Here is a 26,604-nt window from a genome sequence, read left to right as displayed (position 1 = left end):
CATTTAGGTTATATCATCCTCACAACAGCTTGAAACTATCTCGGTTATTTACATCTAAGGACAACACCAGATGCATTCTGTCCACCTGGAAATCTCGGTCGCCTTTCTCCTCTCCAATTCATAAAGTGCAAAAATTCCTTTAGCATAGAAACGAGCCATCTCGAAACCACAGCACCCTCTGCTTAATTCAGTCATGTCACAATGTCATGTGGCTTCCACCTTCAACACCAATGACACATTTACTATTTTTTGCTTGGGGATCCCATGTTTTAAAATATTTCTGATGCATGTCACACTTAAAAATTAAAGCCAGCTGTTCCAGCTCCCCTTTCCATGCCTGAATTTAAAGCAAAGCTCGGCAGTGACAATTTTGCGGTCACCTTAACAATAAAAGTAAATGCAAACGTTTCCTGTATATGTAGCATGGATAAAACCAGGAGTCTTCACACAGATTATGTTTCCAGCTGAAATCAAAGCACCATGACTCTTTTGTAAGCCTAGTAGTCTTATCTTGGGGAAATGTATCATTTTTACTAGGCTTTTGGGAATATTCTAAATAACGTCTTATTCTCAAAGGTCAAGTTGTCCCTTTTTTTCTCATGACAAAGACCTAACAATATAGGAAGAGTGAACCACACACCTATCAAGGGGCACAAGAAACTTTAATGGTGGAGGAAAGTTTGGACTCAGAAACTCGAGAACAATATTTGGCATGTCAAGGAGAATATCATGTATGTTCTTAGCATTATGTGCTTGATTTTACTACTCACCTGTCTGGACTGCTAAAATCTAGAGAAACTGGCTCATGCCTGTCATCCCAACACTTTGGGAGGCCGAGGTGGGCGGATCACCAGGTCAGGAGATCAAGGCCAGCCTGACCAACATGGTGAAACCCTGTCTCCACTAAAAAATACAAAAATAAGCCAGGCGTGGTGGTGGGCACCTGTAATCCTAGCTACTTGGGAGCCTGAGGCAGGAGAATCGCTTGAACCTGGGAGGTGGAGGTTGCAGTGAGCCGAGATTGTGCCATTGCACTCCAGCCGGGGTGACAGAGCGAGACTCCATCTCAAAAAAAAAAAAAAACAAAAAAAAAAACACTAGAGAAACTGGGTTGTGGGCCCAGACCTGAGTTGCATTGAGTGATAACTTTTTCACTTACTTTAGTCATTCACTGTATGATTTTGGGAGTCTCTAGACCTCATATTCATCTTCAAAACCAGAAAAAAGAAGTAATAATAGTATGAAAAGTATACTAAGTTATTCCTAAAATGCCTTCCAGTTTCAAAATCCTCTAAGCACAAGTCATTTTTCTCCACATTTGCCTTCTCTCACTAGGAATAACTTCTACAATCTCTGCTCATTTGTGGGAGTAAACGACAGAGACGATCCTTAGGTTAAGTTCTTAATTTTATGGAAGAAAATTAATGCAGTTAAGAGTTTAGAGGCATTTTGTACTTCAGGTATTTATAGGACAGATAAAAATCCCAAATGTATAAAATCCTCCCTACCACTAATATAATAAAGACTCTCGGCCGGGTGTGGTGGCTCATGCTTGTAATCCCAGCACTTTGGGAGGCCGAGGTAGGTGGATCACTTGAGCCCGGGAGTACGAGACCAGCCTGGGCGACATAGTGAGACCCCGTCTTAAAAAAAAAAAAAAGATTCTCTTTTATCCTGATCTTCTCCCCCAAACCAAAGCCTTATCCCCAGTCTCTACAGTGCAAAGGCCATGCTGCAGTATTTCATTAAACAGTCCTAGCTGCTGTGTTTCAGACTTTCAGGTTTCCCCAAGGGCTGAGAGTCCTGGGGCCTAGGAGCAATCCCCAGATTCCAGAGGGAAAGGCAAGAAAGCAAGAGTGAAGCACTGTGGGTAATGGTAGGTCTTTTCATACACAAAACAGAACAAAATAGCAACCGAGACACACACAGTAAAAATAAAGAGGAAGACAAGCCAAGAAATCAGAACTGGGTCCTGTCCAAGAAGTCCATCAGCCAACCACAAGGGCTAGGGCTAAAAGGTCAACCCTGCAATTTTCTGGGGCAGGAGAGGTAGCTATTCATTTAATCATATATTCATTGAGCGTCAGGCATTGTAATAGGCCCTGGGGATTTAAAAAAAAAAAAGTGGTGAGCAAGACGGACGCACACCCTATCTTCACACAGCTTGAGGAGCAAAGAATATGTCAGCACCTACTGCGAATAAGGCCCTGTACTGGACAGGGCGTTCAGCCTTTGTCTGTGTGCGGCAGTTCCGCAGCTTCACCTAAGTCAAAACAAACATGGAATCCAAGAAGCTGCCCTTTTAAAAGACTTCGTTTCACACAATGTAGGTAAAACAATGTCCAGGATTGCCAGATAAAATGCAGGGCCAGCTAAATTTGAATTTCAGATAAACAACGGACAATTGTTTAGTACAACTACGTCCCAGGTTTCAGATAAACAGTGATTATTATTATTTTTTTTACTACAGTAAGTTTCATGTAATATTTAGGATATATTTACAACAGAGAATCATTTCATTGTGTGAAATAAAATAATTCAAACTTAAAGCTGTTGAAACTTTACATTATTCTGAGCCTTGAGAGGGACGTGGCTGCGTGGCATGAGTCCAGCAGCGTGCAGCTATAACTTCTGGTTTTTCCTGGAAGTGATCTGGAATGATTGAGGAGTGCCAGAGATAAGACCCCTCCGAACATGACACCCCCTGACAGATGTAGCAAGTTATACTAACCAAATCGTTATAACTGTTTCTGCCTGTATAAGTGAAATCTTAGCCTCCTCACTCTGGAGCACTGACCCCAGTCCTCTGGAATCGTGTTTCTGGATGGCTATCCTCAAGCTTTGCGCTGCAGTAAACTCTATACTTAGTCATATTTTCTGAATCTCATTATTGAAGGTTGACATTTACTGAAATTCAGGTTCAACTGGAGTCTTATCTTTTATTTGCTAAATCTGGCAACCTTCTCAACTTCAAACTTTTCTTTCTTTCTTTCCTTTTTTGAGACAATCTCACTCTGTTGCCCAGGCTGGAGTGCAGTGGCGCAATCTCACTGCAACCACCGCCTCCCAGGTTTAAGCAATTCTTTTCCTCAACCTCCCCTGTAGCTGGGACTACAGGTACACAGCACCACACCCAGCTAATTTTTGTATTTTCAGTAGAGAGAGCATTTCACTATGTTGGTCAGGCTGGTCTCGAACTCCTGACCTCAGGTGATCCACCCACATCGGCCTCCCACAGTGCTGGCATTACAGGCGTGAGCCACCACAACCAGCTTAACCTCATCGTTTTCTGTTAACACTTTCTGGCTCCTTTTTCATAATGTGCACAGAAATCTACAGTTCTTCAAAGGTAGTAAGCACAACTCTTACACACTTCACCCCTTAATTTTTTATTAGTTTGATTGGCCTTTTTTTTTTTTTTTTTTGAGATGGAGTTTTGCTCTTGTTGCCCAGGCTGGAGTGCAATGGCGCTATCTCACCTCACCGCAACCTCTGCCTCCGGGGTTCAAGCGATTCTCCTGCCTCAGCCTCCTGAGTAGCTGGGACTACAGGCGCCCGCCACCACACCTAGCTAATTTTTATATTTTTAATATAGACAGGGTTTCACCGTGTTGGCCAGGATGGTCTCGATCTCTTGACCTCGTGATCCACCCACCTCAGCCTCTCAAAGAACTGGAATTACAGGCGTGAGCCACCGTGCCCGGCCTAAATCCCCCTTTTCTTAGCTTTGAGATATATTTGATAATAAAAGACACACACTGAAAGTATGCAGTTTATACAGGTGTACAGGATATACACCTGTGAAAACACTACCATAATCTGAATAATAAATATCATTATATATTCATTATTTTCTAAAGTTTTCTTGCTCACTTTTGTAATCCTTACCCCCCACCTACTATCTAGGCAACTACCGATCTGTTTTCTGTTGCTGTAGATTAATTTGCATTTTCTGGTATTTTTAATACATGGAATCATACAGTATATACTTTTTAACTGGATGGTTTCACATAGCGTAATTGTTTTTCTCCATATACCTTTTCTTGTTCTTGCCTCATTGCACTGACTGGGGACCCGAGGATCATGTTTAATCGGAGCAGTGAAAGTGAACATCTCTGCCTGGTTCCCAACCCCAGAGGGAAAGCGTGTAGTCTTTCACCATTAAGTATGATGCTAACTTTTTACAGATGCCCTTTATTAGGTTGAGGAAGTTCCCTTCTACTCCTGATTTGCTGAGAGTTAATCACAAATAAATGCCGAGTTTTAGCTGATGCTTTTTCTGTATCTAGAGATTATCAAAAGGTTTTTCTTGTAAAATTTATTAATATGGTGAATGACATTGACTATCAAATTTTTGAATGTTGATTTTCTTTGTTTTTGAATGTTGATGTTCCAAATATTGCATTTTTGGGATAAACCTACTTGGTCATGGTGTATTATCCTTTTTACGTATTGTTGGATTTGACTTGCTAATATTTTGCCAAGAATTTTGTTTTTTCATGAGTTGACACTGGTATGTAATTTCCTTTTCTCGTAATTTGTCTGTTTCTTATGTTAACTCTTTTGCTTTTCAAAAGAGGATATCTAGAAATCATACTGATGTAATTAATATGTATTATACTGGTATATTAAAGGAGTATGGTATAATTTATATTATATGATACTAGATAATATGTATTAGATATAACTATTAGCTAATATTAGTTATTTTTTTATTTTTTAGACAGAGTCTTGCTCTATCACCCAGGCTGGAGTGCAGTGGCACGATCTTGGCTCACTGCAACTTTCGCCTCCTGGGTTCAAGCAATTCTCTTCCTTAGCCCCCCAAGTAGCTGGGACTACAGGCGCCCGCCACCACGCCCAGCGAATTTTTGTATTTTTAGTAGAGACGGGCTTTCACCATGTTGGCCAGGCTGGTCTTGAACTCCTAACCTCGTGATCCACCTGCCTCGGCCTCCCAAAGTGTTGGGATTACAGGCGTGAGCCACCATGCCTGGCCAATGTTAGTTATTAATAAACAATAGCTAATTAATAGCTCCATTAAACTACTTATACACTACAGTTTTTCTTCTCTTTTCTGTTCAATTTTTTCCATTCTGCCCCATCTGCTACTGCCTTCTGCTGCAGCAGCGTTTCTTTGCCACTTCGCAGTAGCTTTCTGTCCCTCTTCTGTGTTGCCCTTTTCCTTTGTTGTAAACTTTTTCTGTTCTAGTCTTCTGCCTTTTAATCTCAAAATGTTTGTTCATTTATTTGTTCATTCAACTGAGTTTGAGTTCCTACTGTGTGCAAGACACCGTGCTAGATGCTGGGGACGCTGCCAAGAACGCGACAGACGGGGCTGCAGGCACAGCTGCTACCCTGAAGAAACTCGAGCTCCGGAGGAGCCCGTCCGCCTCAGCTAGCCAGTTTAAAGGAGCACTACTGGCCACTAAGCCCCTGAGCATCAGTTCTGTGGAACTGGGGAACCTGCTCTGGGTGGACAAGGGAACTGAAGGGGAATTCTTCCTGGACTCAGGGGTGGGGCCTCTCAGCTTATTAGGTCTTGCCCTCCTTGGGGAAGCCAGGAATCTTGACCACCAGGGAGTCTAGACTGATTCACCAAATGACCAACTGTGGCATTTTCCAGAGCTAAACAAATTTACGTAAAGTGCCAAATTCCCCCCATTTACATAAAACTGTTTGTTTTTCAAAGATATCCTCAATTTGTACTGGATAGATTTGCAGTCCAGGAAGGTTCAGGGAGCCAGAATTCTAGGGTCGTGGATCTTCACGCATTCCTCCTCCCAGGCCTCTTCTCTCTTTGCCCCTCAGGTTCCCTGCTGTGGGATGAGGAGCCCAGGCTAGGGGAGACTAAAGCACAGTGTCTTGCACACAGCAGCCACTCAAGTGCTGACGCTCTTCATGTAGCAGAGGGTCCCTTCTGTGCAGCTTTATTCAGCAGGAAGCTGGGGCAGGGACAAACTGAACATTCGTCAACTGTATTAAGGATTTGCTCAGTCTAGAAATAAGATTTTTTTTTTTTTGAGACAGAGTCTCACTTTGTCACCCAGGATGGAGTGCAATGGCACGATCTTGGCTCACTGTAACCTCCGCTTCCCAGGTTCAAGTGATTCTTCCACCTCAGCCTCCTGAGTAGCTGGGATTACGGGCGTGGCCACCACACCCAGCTGATTTTTATATTTTTAGTAGAGATGGGGTTTCACCATGTTGGCCAGGCTGGCCTCAAACTTCCGACCTCAAATGATCCGCCTGCCTTGGCCTCCCAAAGTGCTGGGATTACAGGCGTGAGCCACTGCACTCGGCTTAGAAATAAGATTTTTAAAATTTTCATTTTAACATTAAAAATGGCACATTTTTATCCATTGTTCATGGCTGGCTAAAGCGATCCTATATATATATATATATATATATATTTTTTTTTTTTTTTTTTGAGACAGTCTTGCTGTTGCAGTGGTGGGATCTCTGGAGTGCAGTGGTGCAATCTCTGGAGGGTGGTGGTGGGATCTCGGCTCACTGCAACCTCCGCCTCTCGGGTTCAAGGGATTCTCCTGCCTCAGTCTCCCAGGTAGCTGGGATTATGGGTGCGCACCACCACGCCCGGCTAATTTTTAGCAGAGACAGGATTTCACCATGTTGGCCAGGCTGGTCTTGAACTCCTGACCTCAAGTGATCTGCCCGCCTCGGCCTCCCAAGGTGCTGGGATTATAGGCGTGAGCCACCGTGCCTGGCCGGTTCCTATATAATTGAATAAATGAATCACTACTAAATGCTTAGAGGGGATGGAAATGTTGCTGTAAAGACAGAATTAAAGCCAAGTCATTAAAACTTGGCAAAATTCTTCAAAAGCTTTTAAAATCATCTCATCAGATGAACTGCTATAAGCTTTATATATGCCTAATAGAAAAAGAATTTTGGTAAATCAGTAAATTTGGTAAAGTCAGTGAATTGAAAAGTTGGCAAAATTGGCTTAAAAGACTTTTAGAAATGCTACCTATGGGGAAAACATACATTACTTTTAAACTATCTTTAAAATTAATCATTACAAGATAAAAAAAATGTCCATGTGAAATACTAAAATTTTTGTTATATTTAGCAGGATACAGTCGTAAGAAAACAAAACCATACTGAGATCGTTGACTACTTTTTTAGTCTCGCCCTTATCGCTCGGGCTGGAGTGCAGTGGCGCGATCTTGGCTCACTGCAAGCCCTGCCTCCCGGGTTCAAGCGATTCTCCTGCCTCAGCCTCCTGAGTAGCTGGGATTACAGGCGTCTGCCACCATGCCCAGCTAATTTTTTTGTATTTTTTAGTACGCCTGTAATCCCAGCACTTTGGGAGGATGAAGCGGGTGGACCACCTGAGACCGGCCTGTCCAACATGGAGAAACCCTGTCCCTACTAAAAAATACAAAATTAGCCGGACGTGGTGGCAGATGCCTGTAATCCCAGCTACTTGGGAGGCTGAGGCAGGAAAATCGCGTGAACCCGGGAGGCGGAGGCTGCCATGAGCCGAGATCACACCATTGCATTCCAGTCTAGGCAACAAGAGTAAAACTCTGTCTCAAAAAACTAGATAGATAAATAAATAAATCATATAGTGTTAATTTGGGATTATACTGTATGCCAAAAAATAAAGTTCATACATTTATAGAACTAGAAGTAAGGCCAGGTATGGTGCTTCATGCCTGTAATCCCAGTACTTTTTGGGTGACTGAGGCAGGAGAATTGCTTGAGCCCAGAAATTTGAGACCAGCTTAGACAACATAGTGAGACCCTGTCTCTACCAAACATTAAAAGAAAAAAAAAAATTAGCTGGGCATAGTGGCACTGCCTGTGGTCCCAGCTACTTGGGAGGCTGAGGTGAGAGGATCCGCTTGAGCCCAGGAGGTCGAGGCTGCCTTGAGCTGTGGTAGTGCCACTGCACCCCAGCCTGGGTGACAGAGCAAGACTGCGTCTCTAAAAGAGAAGACAGACACAGAAGGTAGAGAAATCCCAATGAGTAATATTGCCTCTTTCTTAAAAAGTACAATGGTTTAGTAGGAAAATGAGAAAGTTGGAAAGAGTATTTTTTAACCTAAATGAAATCATAAATTGCTTTAAGAGGCTCTTTCATTTCATCTTTAATTGCCAAAACACTTCTCAAGTTTGAAAATACCTAAAAGCCATGTTATTTTAATAGAGTCATTAGTTTTACAGAGTTCTTCTTGATCCCTCTTTCTCCCTCACTTGCCACAGTCAGTCCTTTATAAAGTAGTGCTGATTCTATTGCCTTCACATTGCTCTAATCTGAACCTCTTTGTTCTCTTCAACCGCTGCTGTAGTTTAAGCCTGGATTTGCAAACTAGCAACTCAAGGGTCACCTTCAGCCTACACACAAGCTGTGTTTGGCCTGTGCAAAGTTGAAAGTTTAAAAAATTTGTTGCCAATGTTTAAAAATTTGGAAGTTGTGCTTTAAAATGCAGCTCTTAGCTTCTTTTAAAAAATCAAAATATCATAGCTAGGTGTGGTGGCCCGCACCTGTAGTCCCAGCTATTCAGGAGACTGAGGAAGGAGGACTGCTTGAGCCCAGGAGTTCCAGGCTGCAGGGAGCTATGATTGCGCCACTGCACCCCAACCTGGGCGACAGAGAGAGACCCCGTCTTTGAAAAAGAAAAAAGAGAAACCAGAACATCTGGCAACCCTAGGCCCACATGTTTCTTTCAACTGGTTCGCTTCACTTCCTAAGGACGCCCAGTCTTCTCTATCCAGCCTTCCACCCTTACCTCAATATAGTGCTATGTCTTCCCCATCTCCTGTCCACATTGTCAAAAGTGGTTTTCTCATCAGATTCGAGCAAATCACTTCTTGATTTGCATATACTTGATTTGCTGATTGTTTTCAGGATACAATCCAAACTCCTTAACATGGCATTTCACGACCTGGTTTCCCCACACCGGAACGCCCACACCACGCTGCTGCGGCTCCGTCCGCGCTCCGGCTTCCAGCACCTGCGGTCCCCAAACCGCACTTCCCTCCTTCCCTCTGCCGCGCTGCTCTCTCCGCCTTCTTCTCGCTCCTGGCCGACCCGTACTCAGCCGTCAGAACTCTGCGCTGACATCCCTCTTCCGAGAGCCCCCGAAGCCTTTCTCCTCGATCCAGAGCAACCTGTGCTCTTACTTGCGAGCGCTTCATTTAAATGCTCGAGATCTCCAAACACCAGCGGCGGACATTAGGCCAGGGCGGCCTAGGTGGGGTTAATCGTGCCGGGATTAGATCAGCGTTATTGCCTAGTCTACATCTCGGACTGAGTTCGGTCCCCAGCGTGTAATGTGACGCGGGTAAATACGGGCCCGCCCCGACACGGATCCCTGAGACCACCGTCCCCCGCGCTCGCGAGCCGGCCCAGCCAGCCACTGGGTGCGCGTAGTCCACGAGCGCGGCTGGGATTGGAGGGCGCCGCCTGCCGGAGCAGCCTGGGATTGGAGGGCGCCGCCTGCCGGAGCGGCCTGGGATTGGAGGGCGCCGCCTGGGATTGGAGGGCGCCGCCTGCGGGAGCGGCCTGGGATTGGAGGGCGCCGCCTGCCGGAGCAGCCTGGGATTGGAGGGCGCCGCCTGCGGGAGCGGCCTGGGATTGGAGGGCGCCGCCTGCCGGAGCGGCCTGGGATTGGAGGGCGCCGCCTGGGATTGGAGGGCGCCGCCTGCCGGAGCAGCCTGGGGTTGGAGGGCGCCGCCTGCGGGAGCGGCCTGGGATTGGAGGGCGCCGCCTGCCGGAGCGGCCTGGGATTGGAGGGCGCCGCCTGGGATTGGAGGGCGCCGCCTGCCGGAGCAGCCTGGGGTTGGAGGGCGCCGCCTGCCGGAGCGGCCTGGGATTGGAGGGCGCCGCCTGGGATTGGAGGGCGCCGCCTGCGGGAGCGGCCTGGGATTGGAGGGCGCCGCCTGCCGGAGCAGCCTGGGATTGGAGGGCGCCGCCTGCGGGAGCGGCCTGGGATTGGAGGGCGCCGCCTGCCGGAGCGGCCTGGGATTGGAGGGCGCCGCCTGGGATTGGAGGGCGCCGCCTGCCGGAGCAGCCTGGGGTTGGAGGGCGCCGCCTGCCGGAGCGGCCTGGGATTGGAGGGCGCAGCCTGCCGGAGCGGCCTGGGATTGGAGGGTGCCGCCTGGGATTGGAGGGCGCCGCCTGGGATTGGAGGGCGCCGCCTGGGATTGGAGGGCGCCGCCTGCCGGAGCGGCCTGGGATTGGAGGGCGCCGCCTGGGATTGGAGGGCGCCGCCTGCCGGAGCGGCCTGGGATTGGAGGGCGCCGCCTGGGATTGGAGGGCGCCGCCTGCGGGAGCGGCCTGGGGTTGGAGGAGCGCGGTCTGCGAGCGCGGCCTGGGATTGGAGGGCGCAGCCTGCGAGCGCGGCCTGGGATTGGAGGGCGCGGCCTGCGGGAGCGGCCTGGGATTGGAGGGCGCGGCCTGCGAGCGCGGCCTGGGATTGGAGGGCGCGGCCTGCGAGCGCGGCCTGGGATTGGAGGGCGCGGCCTGCGGGAGCGGCCTGGGATTGGAGGGTGCGGCCTGCGAGCGCGGCCTGGGATTGGAGGGCGCGGCCTGGGATTGGAGGGCGCGGCCTGCGGGAGCGGCCTGGTCTCGAAGGGCTTGCCGGGAGCTGTAGTCCCCGGAGCCGGAAGTGGGGGTGGCCGGGATAGAAGCCGCAACCCAGGCGGCTGTCTCTGCCGCCGCTGCCGCCGCCCGTGTGTAGCGCATCACCCGGAGCCCACCGGCCGTGGGTGCCTCCTCCGGCCCCAGGGGCCCCCCGGGAGCCCTGAAGGGCGAAGCGGCGGGGGCGCCTGTCTTGGGCGAAGAGGCGGCCTGGCCGCCCCGGATGCGGCCGGAGGGCGCGGGAATGGAGCTCGGGGGCGGCGAGGAGCGCCTGGCTGAGGAGAGCAGGTGGGCTGGGAGCGGCCGCGGAGTCGGGGCAGCGACAGGCGCCGGAGTCCCGGGAGGCTTGGGAGGGCGCGGGGCCGCGGAGAGAAGGGCCGGGCGCGACGAGTGTTGAGGCCGGCGGCGGAGGACGTGCTTGGGAAGCATTTCGCAGAGGAGGGGCGGGCGGGTGGGACGAGGGCGGGCGGGTGGGATTTGCGGAGGGCCGGGGGAGCGGAGGAGGGTGCAGCTCAGGGCCAAGACTGCGGGAGGGGAGGCGGCCGCCGAGAGCGACGGCGGAGAGGCCGGAGGGCTGCAGGGCGGTGGGTGAGGCTTCGCAGGCCGGCGTCTGCGGCTGGGGCCGGGCCCGCCCTGACGGAAACTTGCCGGCTGCAGGTGGGGCCGACGTGAAAGGAGGGTGCGGGAGAACCCCTGGGAGCGGAGTGAAGCCTTGTGCGTGGCTCAGGAAGAAGCTGAGGCGGAGCGAGCGCGGGGAGGAAGGCGAGGGGAGCCCGGGGAGACGGAGCGGGTGTCATGGCGGTGGGGGGGGCGGCCACGGACCCGAAACTCTGCCCTTTGTCATCGGCGAGTCGCTGTCAGAGTGGCAGGACCGGTGTCCTTTTCTTTCGTCTTCACACCTGTCACTTCTTCCTCACGACGCAAACTGAGCAAGTTCACGTGTATTTATGTGGAGCCGTTGTCAGAGTTCGTGTCTTCTAGACACGGGGGGATATAAAATAGAAAGACCAGTGTGGACCGGTGCGGTGCCTCCCACCTGTAATTCCAGCACTTTGGGCGAGGCCGAGGCGGGTCGCTTGAGTCTAGGAGTTTGAGACCAGCCTGGGCAACCCAGGGGGACCCCCGTCTCCACAAAAACACAGAAAGTAGCTGGGCGTCGTGGTGCTCAGCTGTGGTCCCAGCTACTCGGGAGGCTGAGGTGAGAGGATCGCCCGAGTCCAGCAAGTGGAGGCTACGTTGAGCCGAGATCGCACCCCACACTCCAGCCTGGGCGACAGAGGAAGACCCTGTCTTCAGAAAACAAAAAACCGAAACAACACCAAACTGATTTGGCTAAATGATGAATCGGAGTCTGTAGAGATGATTTCCATATTTAGGGTTTGCTTCATTAATAACCCTGGTCTTAATCTTTGAAGCAGACTGGAATGCTGACAGGCGAGAGCCGGGATGTGGCATGAGGGAGTCATACTTGACATTTATTGTTTTATTTTTTGAGAGAGGGTCTCACCCTGTCCCCCAGGCTGGAGTGCAGTGCCGTGAACAAGGCTCACTGCAGCCTCCAACTCTTGAACTCAAGCGATTCTACTATCTCAGCTTCCCAAGTAGCTGGGATTATAGGTGCCAGCTACCACACCTGGCTAATTTTAAAAACTTCTTTTGTAGAGACAGGCTGTCACCATATTGCCCAGGCTGGTCTCTAACTCTTGGGCTCAAGCGATTCTCCCCCACCTCGGCCTCCCGAAGTGCTGGAATTACAGGTGTGAGCCACCAGGCCTGACCTCGCTTGACATTTAGAGACAGTTTCAGATATAATGATGGTCTCAGGAGCAGCTGGCGTCCAAAACCTAGAAGCAGATTATTTACCTCTGAGAAAACACCAACAAGGGAAGATTATGAGACGCTCCTGAGTGATCCTGAGTGAAGACTTGCTCTTTTTAAGGGTGGCTCTACTTTTATGTGCAAAGTGGCCTGTTGAACAAAACCTGGACTAACAGGACTTTGGGGCCCCTGCCTGAGATCTGAGAATGATTTGTACTAAGTGAAACTGAACATTTTACTTCCCTTTTCCATATTTCGGTTTCTGCTTTGCCTATTTGTCTATTTATTCTTCTTACAGATGTCTGTGAAATGCCTCATGCAAGAGGTCACATGTAAATTCTAAACACGTTTTAGGATTGTTTTGATTTCCCTGCACCACTTCATGTGAGGGAGGCTGGGTTATTTTTATTTTTATTTTTATTTTTTGAGACGGAGTCTCACTCTGTTGCCCAGGCTGGAGTGCAGTGGTGCGATCTCGGCTCACTGCAATCTCCGTCTCCCAGGTTCACGCCATTCTCCTGCCTCAGCCTCCTGCGTAGCTGGGGCTACAGGCGCCGCCACCTCGCCTGGCTAGTTTTTTGTATTTTTAGTAGAGACGGGGTTTCACCGTGTTAGCCAGGATGGTCTCGATCTCCTGACCTCGTGATCTACCCTCCTCAGCCTCTCAAAGTGCTGGGATTATAGGCATGAGCCACCGCTCCCGGCCTGAGTTAGTTACTTTTTTAATGTATGTAACAAACACTATTTACCACATGCCAGGTATTGTTTTAAGTTATTAAGACATGAATACTGCATTAACTTCTTTAATCCTATGACTACTGTATGCAGTAGGTACTACTGTTATCACTGTGGCACAGATGAGAAAGCTGAGAAATGGACGGGTAAGTAACTTGCCAAGGTTGTACAGCAAATCCCTGGCAGAACTGGATTCAGATCTGGGCAGTTCGGCACCAGAGTCTGCGCTTTTTTTTTTCTTTTTGTCCTTTTCTTAGAGACAGGGTCTCACTATGTTACCCTCGGCTGATCTCAAACTCCTGGGCTCAAGCAATTCTCCAGCTTCGGCCTCTCAAAGTGCTGAGGTTACAGGCGTGAACGACCATGCCGGCCCAAGAGTCTATACTTTCTCTTTTTTTGAGATAGAGTCTTGCTCTGTCGCCAAGGCTGGAGTGCAGTGGCACCATCCTGGTTCACTACAACCTCCGCCTCCTGGGTTCAAGCAATTCTTCTGCCTCAGCCTTCCAAGTAGCTGGGATTACAGGTGCTCACCACGACGCCTAGCTAATTTTTTGTGTTTTTAGTAGAGACGGGATTTCGCCATGTTGGCCAGGCTGGTCTCGAACTGCTGACCTCAGATGATCTACCAGCCTCGGCCTCCCAAAGTGCTGGGATTACAAGTGTGAGCCACCGTGCCTGGCCCGAGTCTGTACTTTTAATACTTACACTATGCTGCCTCTCACTGTGCTAATAGTAACAAAGGAATGCATAAGATAGTGAATCAATTTCATAGCATTCTGTGCCTGTCATCCAGGGCAGTAGGATACCTCCTTTGCAGAATCTTTTCCTGTCTTTTACTCTTTTTATGATTGCCTCTTAACCAAAACTTCAATCAAAACTTAATTTTAGTAGTGGGGTTATCCTCACAAAGTCACTCACATCATAGTTATAGGCATACTGTGTTGGCGGCTGGTCAATTCAGAATGTGTTGTTTAATGAGGCTTCATGGTACTGATGGCCTCCTTAGCTTCAGATACACGACTGGTAAATATATTCCTTGTGCCTGTTAATTGAGGCTTTGTGACTGGGTTACTGCAAACATAACCTCTCTCTGGCCAATGAAACACCCAGTTCAGAAACAGTCTCCTTGATGAGATAGCATCATTTTTATTTATTCATTTATTTTAAAGATAGGGCCTCGCTGTGTCACTCAGGCTGGAGTACAATGGTACAGTCATAGCTCACTGCAGGCTCAAACTCCTGGGTTCCAGTGATCTTCCCGCCTCAGCCTCCTCAGTAGCCAGGATTACAGGCATGTGCCACCACTCCCAGCTAATTTTTAAATTTTTCAAATTTTTTGTAGAGACGGAGTCTCACCATGTCGCCTAGGCTAGTCTGGCCTCAAGGGATCTTGCCGCCATGGCCTCCCAGAGCACTGGGATTACAAGCATGAGCCGCTGTGCCTGGCCGGTAGCGTCATTTTAAAAATGAAAGATGAAACTTTTTAGTATATTTTTTTTAAGTAGTTGATATAATGAAATGTGAATAAGCTTCAAAGTCAGATAGACCTGTATCCTTGAATCCTAGTTCAAGGATTAATTTGGCTTAACTTGATCAAGTTAACCTGCCTGAGTAGGAAGAATAATGCTTTCCTGCCTGAGAAGTTTCGAAGATTCAATAAAATAATGTGCATAAAGCTCCTAACTGAGAGCCTGATATGTAGAAAAAATGTCAACTCCACCCCTTGCTAGTTTTTTTTGAAATAAGGCGAGTGTCTCCCCCACAAGTGACTGTTTGCAAGGGCATCACTTGTTCTTCCTCTTTCAGTGGCTCCTCTGTCTGAGTTGAACACACTGGGACCTAGAGTGCTGGCTAAGCTTCCCTCTTCCCCCTCTTCCCCCTGTAGTGTGCTTATGTGATGGGCTTCCCTGGTGTTTTCCGTCTAGCTCTCACTCCAGCAAAACGCTGTGGAGCTCAGGGATGATACTTCCCTTTCCCCCCGTTTCCTAAATGCCAGTTATTTTGAGGTTGCCTGGTAAAACTACTACACTACGCCGGGCGTGGTGGCGACGCCTGTAATCCCAACACTTTGGGAGGCCAAGGCGGGCGGATCACAAGGTCAGGAGATCAAGACCATCCTGGCTAAGGTGAAACCCCGTCTCTACTTAAAATACACAAAATTAGCCGGGCATGGTGGCAGGCACCTGTAGGCCCAGCTACTGGGGAGGCTGAGGCAGGAGAATGGCCTGAACCCAGGAGGTGGAGCTTGCAGTGAGCTGAGATCCAGCCACTGCACTCCAGCCTGGGCAACAGAGTGAGACTCCGTCTCAAAACAAACAAACAAACAAACAAAAAAACTACTAGACTGGTAAACTGCTAAAGGAATGATCTTTCTAGCATTGCTTTGTCTCCCTAGACTGCCTTGGCCTTACAGTCTACTGCTGAGCTTGCAACTCAGGGACATGCCCTGCTCAGTATTCCTGGCACCGTGATCCAGATACAGTCAGAAATCAAGGAGTGAGATCCGTTTTAGTGTCTCCAAACTAAGCTTATTCCACTGACCAAAACCTTCCCCTCCTCTGATCTCTGTTAATAGCATTTTCCACTCACTCAACCAAGCCAGAGTGAAATTTCAGAGTGAAATTTGACATTTTCCTCTTCTCCATTTCCCATATCTAAGCAATCACCAGGGTCTAAAATTTTGTTCCTAATTTTTCTTTTGAAGCCTTCTTTTTCTCTCCATTTCCAAATAGAATGGTTTATAGTACTAAAAAATCTAGGGTGTACTGTTGCTTCAGAAATGCCCAAATATGGGTGTTCAAAGTCAAGAATTTGTCTGTGTCTCTGGGCTCTGCTTCCTGATGTGTTGTTTTCATTCTCAGGTAGACTCTTCTACAGGATTATCGTAGCAACTCCAAGCTTAGCAATACCAGCAACAAGAAAGATGCAGTCCCAGTAGCTCCAGCAAAAGCAAAAATCCCAGGACTGACTCTTTTTGGACTGACGGACGTTTCCGTTCTTGTGGTCAGGGTATGGGCTATTCTGCTTAGTCAGGCCTAAGTTATGTGCCCAACCCTGGATCCTAGAGCAGGGTGAGATCTTGGAACCTAGTGGACCAGGGTAAGTGGTAGAGAGGTAGTTCCTCAGCGGAAAATCAGGGTTCTGTTACCAAAATAAAGGGACAAATTCTGGGCAGATATAGTTTATTCACTGTAGACCCATATAATCTCTCCTTGGGGATTACCTCAGTAGCTTCTTAACTAATCTTCCAACTTGAATTTAGTCCCAATTCCAGATAGCCCCACCCTGCTACTACTTTAATTTTTCAGAAACAAAATTACTGTAATATTTTACTCAGAGATGTTCAGTGATTGGCTGGGCTTGGTGGCTCATGCCTGTCATCCCAGCACTTTGGGAGACCGAGGTGGGTGGGTCATCCGAGGTCAGGAGCTGGAGACCAGCCTGGTCAACATGGCAAAATGCTGTCTCTACTAAAAATACAAAAAATTAGCCAGGTGTGGTTGTGCATGCCTGTAATCCCAGCTACTGGGGAGGCTGAGGCAGGAGAATCGCTTGAACCCGGGAGGCAGAGCTTGCAGTGAGCCGAGGTGGTGCCACTGCACTCCAGCCTGGGTGACAGAGTGAGACTGTCTCAAAAAACAGAACAAAACAAAAGCAATGTTCAGTGGTTTTCCCACTGAAAATAGAACATTTTCTATGTCAAAACTCCTCACCCTGGTAATGAATCTTTTTTTTTTTGAGATGGTGTCTTGCTTTGTCACCCAGGCTGGAGTGCAGTGGCACCACCTCGGCTCATTGCAAGCTCCGCCTCCCAGGTTCATTCTCCTGACCCCGTGATCGCCCGCCTCAGCCTCCCAAAGTGCTGGGATTACAGGCCTGAGCCACGGTGCCTGGCCTGAATCTTTATGTTAGTACTTAATGAAGTTTCCAGTTACAAAATCATGGCACACTCACCCACTCTCACATCTTTCTCGCCGTTCTCATTCTTGCTTTTCTACCCTCACTGCAATACCTCCCTCTTTGCCTAGAGAGCTCCTAGTCGCCCCTTAAATGACGCTTCTTTAGAAGGCATCCCACTCTATTAGAGCACATCTCGTCTCCCTTCACAACATGGCTCTCTAAGTGCCCATTCCCCCATTACATCCTGAGTTCTCTGACAGATGGGACTCAACCCCTCTTTAACCACCAGTGCCTAGCCCAGTGCCTGACACGTAGCTGGTGTTCAGTGAATATTTATCTGAGGAGTGGAAACATTAAGAGTGTGGTCATCCCTCTTCAGTTGGGCAGATGCTAGTGGACCTGTTGTCATTGGAAGTGCCACTTTCTTCCCGTTTCTCCTCTTCATTTTCACTTTTTCACATTTTTTAATTTCCTGTTTTCTTTTTTCCGCGTCTCCCTTTGACTATGCTAGGGGTTACCAGTTTATATAGAACTGGTAGCCAAGCAGGATGATCACGTGATTTTAAAGCAAACTAGCAATTGCTAGTTCAATTTTTAGTACAAGAATTACAGGAACGTGCCCTTGAGGCTTTTGGGGAAAGTGCTACTGTCAGAACCCAGGAGAGGAGGGCGTTTCAGCTGACTGCCAGGACTCTAAGCCTGGAGCTTTTCTCAGTGTTCCTCTCCCCACAGCTGTTTCTGTTTTTTAAAGGGTTCTCATATTGTTGCCCAGGCTAGACTTGAACTTTTGAGGTCGAGCAATCCTCCTGCTTCAGCCTCCTAAGGAGCTGGGACTACAGGTGTGTGCCATTGTGCCCATCTTGCCCTTTACCTTTAAATCATCTGCCTGAAACTGAAGAGACAGAAACACTGTCTTTCCTCCTGTGCCACTACTATGAAAGTGGTGTTGTGTGCCTGCTCTACCTTGTTTGTAAAGCATTCTGCTGCCTAGACAGTACTAAGATGAGCCTGGTGAAGTCATAAGATTGTCTTTCTTATATGGCTCATGAAATCAGCCTTATGGTGCTGCAGTAAAACCTTTAAAGTTTCTTCCATTCTGTCAAGCAGATAAAAGTCATATCCAATGTTTGAGGAAGCCCTTCCTAGCTTTCCTACTTCAGTGAGAGGACCAGCATCAGCAGGGCCCTGCAATCGTGCTTACCCACAGACTTTGCCTTGGTTTAAATGCAGCGGAGATACTCTTTGGACGTGGGACACTGTGACCAAACTTAATTATGTTGCAGACTGTCCAATCCTATGGAATTTTTGGCAGAATTTTCTTTTTAAGCAGAATGGGTAAGAAGATTTTATTCTAGATACCCTTCCTGATGTTGTTGGATTTATTGGATTTATGCAATGTAAGTTCACAGAGGGAAAATGGCAGAGAAAAGAGAATATTATTCTGTGCTACATGATAGTGCCTCCCCTAGATGGTCAGTTACACCCTCCTCTGTGAAGCAATTCTTGTCTCCATTGTATACTGAGGGAATTGAAGCTTCAGGAGTTTAAATGGCTTGGTCAAGAATGTGGATCTAGGCCAGGTGAGGTGGCTCACGCCTGTAATCCCAGCACTTTGAGAGGCTAAGGTGGGCAGATCACTTGAGCTCAGGAGTTCGAGACCAGCCTGGCCAATATGGTGAAACCCCATCTCTACTAAAAATACAAACATTAGCTGGGTGTGGTGTCAGGCACCTGTAATTTCAGCTACTTGGGAGGCTGAGGCAGGAGAATTGTTTGAACCCGGGAGGCAGAGGTTGCAGTGAGCTGAGATCACCAACACTGCCCTCCAACCTAGGCGGCAGAGCAAAACTCAGTTTCAAAAAAAAAAAAAAAGAATGTGCATCTAGTTTGTGAGCAGCCAAGATTCAAATTCAAATTCAGTTTGAATGACTGTGATGTCTATTTTCTTTCTACTGGGTGACATTTTCCTCCTGCTTCTTTTTAAAATACAAAAGATCTGTAATCCCAGCACTTTGGGAGGCTGAGGTGAGTGGATCACGAGGTCAGGCATTCAAGACCAGCCTGACCAACATGGTGAAACCCTGTCTCTACTAAAAAATACAAAAATTAGCTGGGCGTGGTGGCGGGTGCCTGAAATCCCAGCTACTCAGGAGGCTGAGGCAGGAGAATTGCTTGAACCGAGGAGGCGGAGGTTGCAATGAGCTAAGATCATGCCACTGCACTCCAGCCTGGGTGACAGAGTGAGACCCCGTCTCAAAAATAAAACAGTCTGGGTGCGGTGGCTCACGCCTGTAATCCCAGCACTTTGGGAGGCCGAGGTGGGCAGATCACGAGGTCAGGAGATCGAGACCATCCTGGCTAACACGGTGAAACCCTGTCTCTACTAAAAATGCAAAAAATTAGCCGGGCGTGGTGGTGGGCGCCTGTAGTCCCAGCTACTCGGGAGGCTGAGGCAGGAGAATGGCGTGAACCCAGGAGGCGGAGCTTGCAGGGAGCCAAGATCACACCACTGTACTCCAGCCTGGGTAACAGAGTGAGACTCTGTCTCAAAAAAAAAAAAAAAAAAAAAAAAAAATATATATATATATATATATATATACACACATATAAAATAAAATACAAAAGAAATAGAAGATACATAGTCCCTTTCCTTCAGGAAACAAGCTATATAATATTAAATAACAATCTTAAAATTTTTTAGAAGGAATGGTATAGTGACATCATATGCTTTTGGAGTGCTAATAAAAGAGCTATAGTGGGTCAGATTATTTAGAACATTTTGAGAGAGAGTTGAATTAGAGCTGAACCTGAATCCCTGAATGAGGTGAGAAGAGACATTCCAGGTGGAGAGCTCTGCATGAATAAGGTCATGGCAGTAGGAGTGAGGTCGGCACGTTTGTAATAGCGTGTGATAAGGTGCCTGTACCTAACCTGAGGAGTACCGAGCAGCAAAGTTGGTATTTAGATTGGGGCCAATGATGGAGAATTCTTCACCTCCATGCTAAGGAATTTGTTGGTGGTTCGGTTTCTGACATAAGGGATTTTTCATCCTTATGTTAAATCTACTGATTGTTGAAATTCCATACATTTGATGTTACTCATTTGATAAATGGGTGTCAAGTTACAAAGCACACCTACAGGTATTAAGATTCTCCTTTGGCCGGGTGCAGTGACTCACGTCTGTAATCCTAGCACTTTAGGAGGCCAAGCCAGATGATTGCTTGAGCCCAAGAGTTTGAGACCAGTCTCAGCAACATAGTAGGACTCCCATCTCTACAAAAAAAAAGAAAGATTCTCCTGTCAGCCGTGAAATGTATGGGACTGGCCAATGGTTACATTCTCTCAGGTGCCCCAGAGCTGAGAGACTATATAAGAGAGTCAAGTATGTTTTTCCTATAAGCATGTTCTTTATTTAAAGCATATTATTTATATAAAAAGCATATTCAACTACATAGCCTGCAAGTTAAATACTAGATAATTAAAAACAAAATATATAGCCAGATAAGAAGAAAAATTAAACACAAATGTGATAGGATCTCGCTACCTCAGTGTTACCAATGATTATTTCACTTAATTATATTTTTTTCTACCTGAAGGAAGAACACATCACTTCTTTCCAGGAAGTAATTTCTGACATTCAAAGTCCCAGGGACGCTTGCCTGACCACAGTGTTTCAACATAGAAGCCCTTGATACTTGAGTATTTTAAAAAATCCTCTATGGGGCTTTCCAGCTTCTTGTTTGTTTAGATTATTGATCCTTTTTTTTGTGGGGAGGGATTTTTTAGGTTTTTTTTAATCGAGACAGGATTTTGCCATGTTGCCCAGGCTGGTCTCGAACTCCTGAGCTCGAGCAGTCCACCTGCCTTAGCTTCCCAAAGTGCTGGGATTACAGGCGTGAGCTACCACACCCAGTCTACTGATCCTTTATTAATTGCTCGTCTCAGGAAAGGCCTAAGCAATTCCCCTCTCCTCTACAATTCCCCCATATTACCAAAGGTAACCCCTATTAACATATTATTTCTTTTCATATTTTTATGTTGAGATCACAAATCTGATTTTACATTCTGCTTTTTATACCTTAATATGCTATAATTAGCTTTAGAAACTTTTTGGTCAAAAGTTTTCATTCTTTCATGATATTCCGTCATGTGTATATCACACCTTTCTTCCTCCACTTCGGGGATCAAATCATCACCTGACTTGGGACAACCTGCCTTTCAGCGGTGATCCATGGGCCTGTCCCAGATACAGAGCTCACTGTGGAAGCGGCATGCCAGTAAGCTGGAGCTGTTTCCTTTACCACTAAAAAGATTATCTGGGGATTGAAGATAGGCCAATGTATATTTCTTACCTTGAATCTCACTTTGCAATTGCATAGTACTTTCACTTGTTTACTATTTATTGTATATTTCATATATATCATATATAAGATATGCACGTATCATATATTTTTAATGATTATGTTTTAGTTATGTATTAGTTATATAGTGTAATACTTTACACAGTTTTGTAGGTTTTTAATCTTGAGTGTTACTTATTATAACATGGTAAGCTTAAGACTGAGTTGGCATTTAGGAAAACTGTTTTTCCCTAGATATACTTATTTGAGTCACTTAAGCGATTTCTATTCCTCTTTCAAGGAGGAATGTGGTCAAGATCCTCCCAGAAGAAGGTAGTTGGGATTTTATTCTGAGATTGGCTTTATTGTGAGTTGCTGAAAATGATTCACGTAGAGATGGGTTATGCTCTCCCTTGCCACTAGGCCTGGTTCCACCCAGGCATAGGGTGAGAGGGTTAGAAAGATGTGCATTTCATTTATGGTGATTAAAGGAGAACATTCTGTATACTTGTGGAAGTGGCTCTCTACCAAGAGCTGCTTTGAACCAGTTCAATTCCAAGGTCTTGATTGTGCTCATATAAAGACTGCATGTGAATACAGGGTAATACCATTCAAATAACGATTACCAAGCAGGTGATAGGAAAAACTGACCTTACCTGCTAAAAACATGGTTAAAGAATAGGGAAAGGATGTATATATACATATATATTTTGAGACGGAGTTTCACTCTTGTTGCCCAGGCCAGAGTGCAATGCCGTGATCTCGGCTTACCACAACCTCTGCCTCCCGAGTTCAAGCAATTCTCCTGCCTCAGCCTCCCTAGTAGCTGGGATTACAGGCATGTGCCACCACACCTGGCTAATTTTTGTATTTTTAGTAGCGAATGGGGTTTCTCCACGTTGGTCAGGTTGGTGTCAAACTCCCGACCTCAGGTGATCCGCCCGCCTCAGCCCCATAAACTGCTGGGATTACAGGCGTGAGCCCCGGCGCCTGATCTGGAAAGGATATTTTATTTCTCCGTTGTGATCTGTTTACTTGCATCTGAGATTCAGGCATAATGGTTTAATCAAACCGTTGTGTATGAGCTTCAGTTGAATTTAGTATTTCAACTCTCTGATATTGATAATTATGTCATTGGGTAAACGATCCTAAAAAGATGAAAACACTAAATAGATAGGCAATATAAAAATATGTAAAAATAGGACTTCAAAAATTCCAGATATGGGGAGGAATGGAGTTAAAGTATAGGTTTTGTTTGCTTCTTTTCCTATCTTTATGATCAAACTTAAGTTGCTGTCAGTTTAAAATAACTTTTTATGGGCCTGGAATGGTGGCTCACACCTGTAATCCCAGCACTTTGGGAACCTGAGGTGGGCAGATCACTTGAGGTCAAGAGTTTGAGACTGGGCTGGCCAACATAGTGAAACCCCATCTCTACCAAAAATACAAATATTAGCTGGGTGCAGTGGCAGGGGCCTGTAACTCTAATTCCAACGACTCAGGAGGCTGAGGCATGAGAATTGGGTGAACCTGGGAGGTGAAGGTTGCAGTGAGCCGAGATTATGCTACTGTAGTCCAGCCTGGGTGAGAGTGAGACTATGTCTCAAGAATAAAAAAATTAAAAATAAATAAAATAACTTTTTATAAATACAAAATGTGTTTTGTAAGCCTCATGCTGACTACAAAGCAAAATCCTATGACACACCAAAATTGAAAAGCAAGGACTCAAAGCACACTGCTAGAGAAAATCAACTGCCACAACGGAAGTAGTGGAAAGAAAGAAACTGTAAAAAACTAGAAAACAAGTAACAGACCTGACTTACTGATAATTACCTTAAATGTAAATGGGTTAAATTCTCCAAATGAAAGACAGTGACTCAGTGAATTTTTAAAAAACCATCCAAATAAGACCCAACCATATGCTGCTTCCAAGAATCTCACTTCACATGTGAGGACATACATAGACTCCACGGGAAGGGATGGAAAAAGATACTCTATGCAAATGGAAACCAAAAGAGAGCAGGAGTAGCTTTACTTATATCAGAGAAAATAGACTTCAAATCCAAAGCTGTAAAAAGAGTCAGTGTCATTGTATAATGATGAAAGGTCAATTCAACAAAAGGATATAACAGTTTGTGTGTGTGTGTGTGTGTATTTATGTATGTGTATATGTATGTATGTGTATGTGTGTATCTGTGCATATGTATATGTGTGTGTGTGTATCTGTGTATGTGTGTATCTGCGTGTGTGTGTGTATGTATATGTATATGTGTGTATGTGTATGTATGTGTATGTATGTGTATGTGTGTATCTGTGCATATGTATGTGTGTGTATGTGTCTGTGTGTGTATCTGTATGTGTGTATCTGTGTGTGTGTGTATGTATATGTATATGTGTGTATGTGTATGTATATGTGTGTATGTGTATGTATGTGTGTGTATGCGTGTATCTGTGCATATGTATGTGTGTGTATGTGTCTGTGTCTGTATCTGTGTGTATGTGTGTATCTGTGTGTGTGTGTGTGTGTGTATATGCATGCATGCACCCAACATAGGAACTCCTTAATATATAAAGTGAGTATTAATAGACCTAGATGGGGAGAGAAACTCTGATACAGTAACAGTCGAGAAGTCTGATACCCGCTTTCGGCAATGGACAGATCATGCAGACAGAAAATCAACAAAGAAACAGCAGCATTAAACTGTATCCTATAATGGACTTAACAGAGACATCTGCAGAACATTCTACTCAATAACTGCAGGATACGCATTCTTCTGAGCAGCACATGGAACCATCTCCAGGATATATGGTATCATATGGTAGGCCACAAAACAGGTCTCAACAAATTTTTAAAAATTGAAATCATATCAAGTATTTACTTATTTATCTGAGATGGAGTCTCACTCTGTCACCCAGGCTGGAGTGCAGTGGTGCAGTCCCAGCTCCACCTCCACCTCCCAGGTTCAAGCAGCTCTCCTGCCTCAGCTTCCTGTGTAGCTGGGATTACACACACACCACCACCACACCTGGCTAATTTTTTTGTACTTTTAGTAGAGATGGGGTTTCACCATGTTGACCAGGCTGGTCTTGAACTCCTGACCTCAAGTGATCCGCCCACCTCGGCCTCCCAAAGTGCTAGGATTACAGGCATGAGCCACTGCACCCAGCCATTCAAGTATCTTTTGTGACTTCAATGCAATGCAACGCAACTAGAAATCAATAAGAACAACAACTTAGGAAACTATACAAATACTTGGAAATTACACAGCATACTCCTGAACAACCAGTTGGTCAATGAAGAATTAAGAAGGAATTAGAAAATTTATTGAGACAAATGACAATGGGAACACAGCCTACCAAAACAGTGGGATACTGCAAAAGTAGTACTAAGAGGGAAGTTAATAGCAATTAACATCTACATCAAAAAAGTAGAAAGATCTCAACCTAATGTTACACCTCAAGAAACTAGAAAACCAGGACAAACAAAACCCAGAATTAGTAGAAGGAAAGAAATAATAAAGATCAGAGCAGAAATAAATGAAATAGAGACTGAAAAAAAAAAAAACAATATAAAAGGTTAACAAAAGAGTTGTTTTTTTAAAAAGATAAAATTAACAAACCTTTAGCTAGACCGAGGGGGAAAAAAGACTCAAAATAAATAAAATCAGAGACAAAAAGGAGACATTGCAACTGACAGCACAGAAATACAAAGAATCACTAGAGGCTGTTATGAGCAACTCTGTGCCAAGAAATTGGAAAACCTAGAAGAAGTGAAGAAATTTCTGGACACATACAGCTTACCGATACTCAATCATGAAGAAATAGAAAACCTGGACAGACCGATAATGAATAATGAGATTGAATCAGTAATAAGTCTCCTGTGAAAGAGAAGCCCAGGGCCTGATGTCGTCACTGCTGAATTCTACCACACCTTTAAGGAAGAACTAATACCAATTCTTCCCAAATTATTCCACAAAATTGAAGGAGAGAGAATTCCTCCATACTCATTCTATGAGGCCAACATTATCCTGGTACCAAAGCTAGAGAGGGACACGAGAGAAAAAACTGCAGGCTAGTACCCCCAATGAGTATAGATGCAGAAATCCTTCACAAAATACTAGCAAACCAAATCTAATCGCTCCACATTAAAAAAAAAAGAAGAAAAAAAAAAATCAGAAGCCAGTGTCAGTGAGGATGGGGAGGAAAGGGAATCCTTATACGCTGCTGGTGGGAATACAAGTCAGTGCAGGCATTAGGCGATGCAGTCCGGAGGTTCCCATCACGCGACACAGTTCGGAGGTTCCCATCACGCGACACAGTCCGGAGGCTCCCATCACGCGACACAGTCCGGAGGCTCCCATCACGCGACACAGTTCGGAGGTTCCCATCATGCAACGTAGTTCGGAGGTTCCTCAAAAAGTTAAAAATAGAACTACCATGTGGGTCAGGCCATCCCGATACTGAGTATATATCCAGAGGAAATGCCATCAGTGTATCAAAGTGGTATCTGTACTCCTCTGTTTATTGCAGTGCTATTCATGATAGCCAAGATATGGAATCAACTTAAATGTCCATCAACAGCTGGGCACGGTGGCTCATGCCTGTAATTCCAGTACTTTGGGAGGCCGAAGTGCACAGACCTCGTGAGGCCAGGAGTCTGAGACTAGTCTGGCCATCATGGCGAAACCCCATCTAAAAACACAAAAATTATCCAGACATGGTGACCTGCGCCTGTCGTCCCAGCTACACGGGAGGCTGAGGCAGGAGAATCGCTTGAACCTGGGAGGCAGAGGTTGCAGTGAGCCAAGATCATGACACTGCACTCCAGCCTGGGCGACAGAGAGTGAGACTCTGTCTTAAAAAAAATGTCCATCAACAGAGTAAAGGCTGAAGATAACCGTATGTGTATACACCGTGGAATACAATTCAGCCTTAATTCTTTCAGTTTTGGCAACATGGGTGAACCTGGAAGATGTTACAGTAAGTGCAATAAGCCAGGCACAGAAAGACAGCTGTCACATGCTATAACTCGTCTAATCTAGAAAGTTGTTCTCGTGGAAGTAGAGAGTGGAATAGTGGTTGCCAGAGGATGAGGAGGGTAGGAGGGAGAAGGGGATGGAGAGAGATTGGTCAGCAGGCCCAAGGTGACAGGTAGGAGGACATTCTGGTGCTCTGTAGCACAGGAAGGCGGGAGAAGGG

At 46.3% G+C, this 26,604-nt stretch overlaps 1 protein-coding gene across 9 annotated transcripts in view; it reads left to right on the top strand.

The window, feature by feature from the left end:
* RUBCN (rubicon autophagy regulator) overlaps positions 1-26,604 on the top strand; it is a 68,273-nt gene that overhangs the window by 718 nt on the left and 40,951 nt on the right. For 6 of the 9 annotated variants that reach the window (XM_008009697.3, XM_073023797.1, XM_073023798.1 and 3 more), the window contains exon 1: positions 10,625-10,900. The exons of 1 other annotated variant lie outside the window; for it this stretch is intronic. In XM_008009697.3, the coding sequence (XP_008007888.1) occupies positions 10,836-10,900 (65 nt within the window). In that variant the 5' untranslated portion in view covers positions 10,625-10,835. Of the gene's footprint in view, positions 1-10,624; positions 10,901-26,604 lie in introns of those variants that run through there. 2 more of the 9 variants (XM_073023801.1, XM_073023800.1) reach the window with 1 other exon arrangement.

The sequence above is a fragment of the Chlorocebus sabaeus genome, chromosome 15, assembly GCF_047675955.1.
Source record: "Chlorocebus sabaeus isolate Y175 chromosome 15, mChlSab1.0.hap1, whole genome shotgun sequence".
Classification (NCBI taxonomy): Eukaryota; Metazoa; Chordata; class Mammalia; order Primates; family Cercopithecidae; genus Chlorocebus; species Chlorocebus sabaeus.
This window is presented reverse-complemented; position numbering and strand designations above follow the sequence as displayed.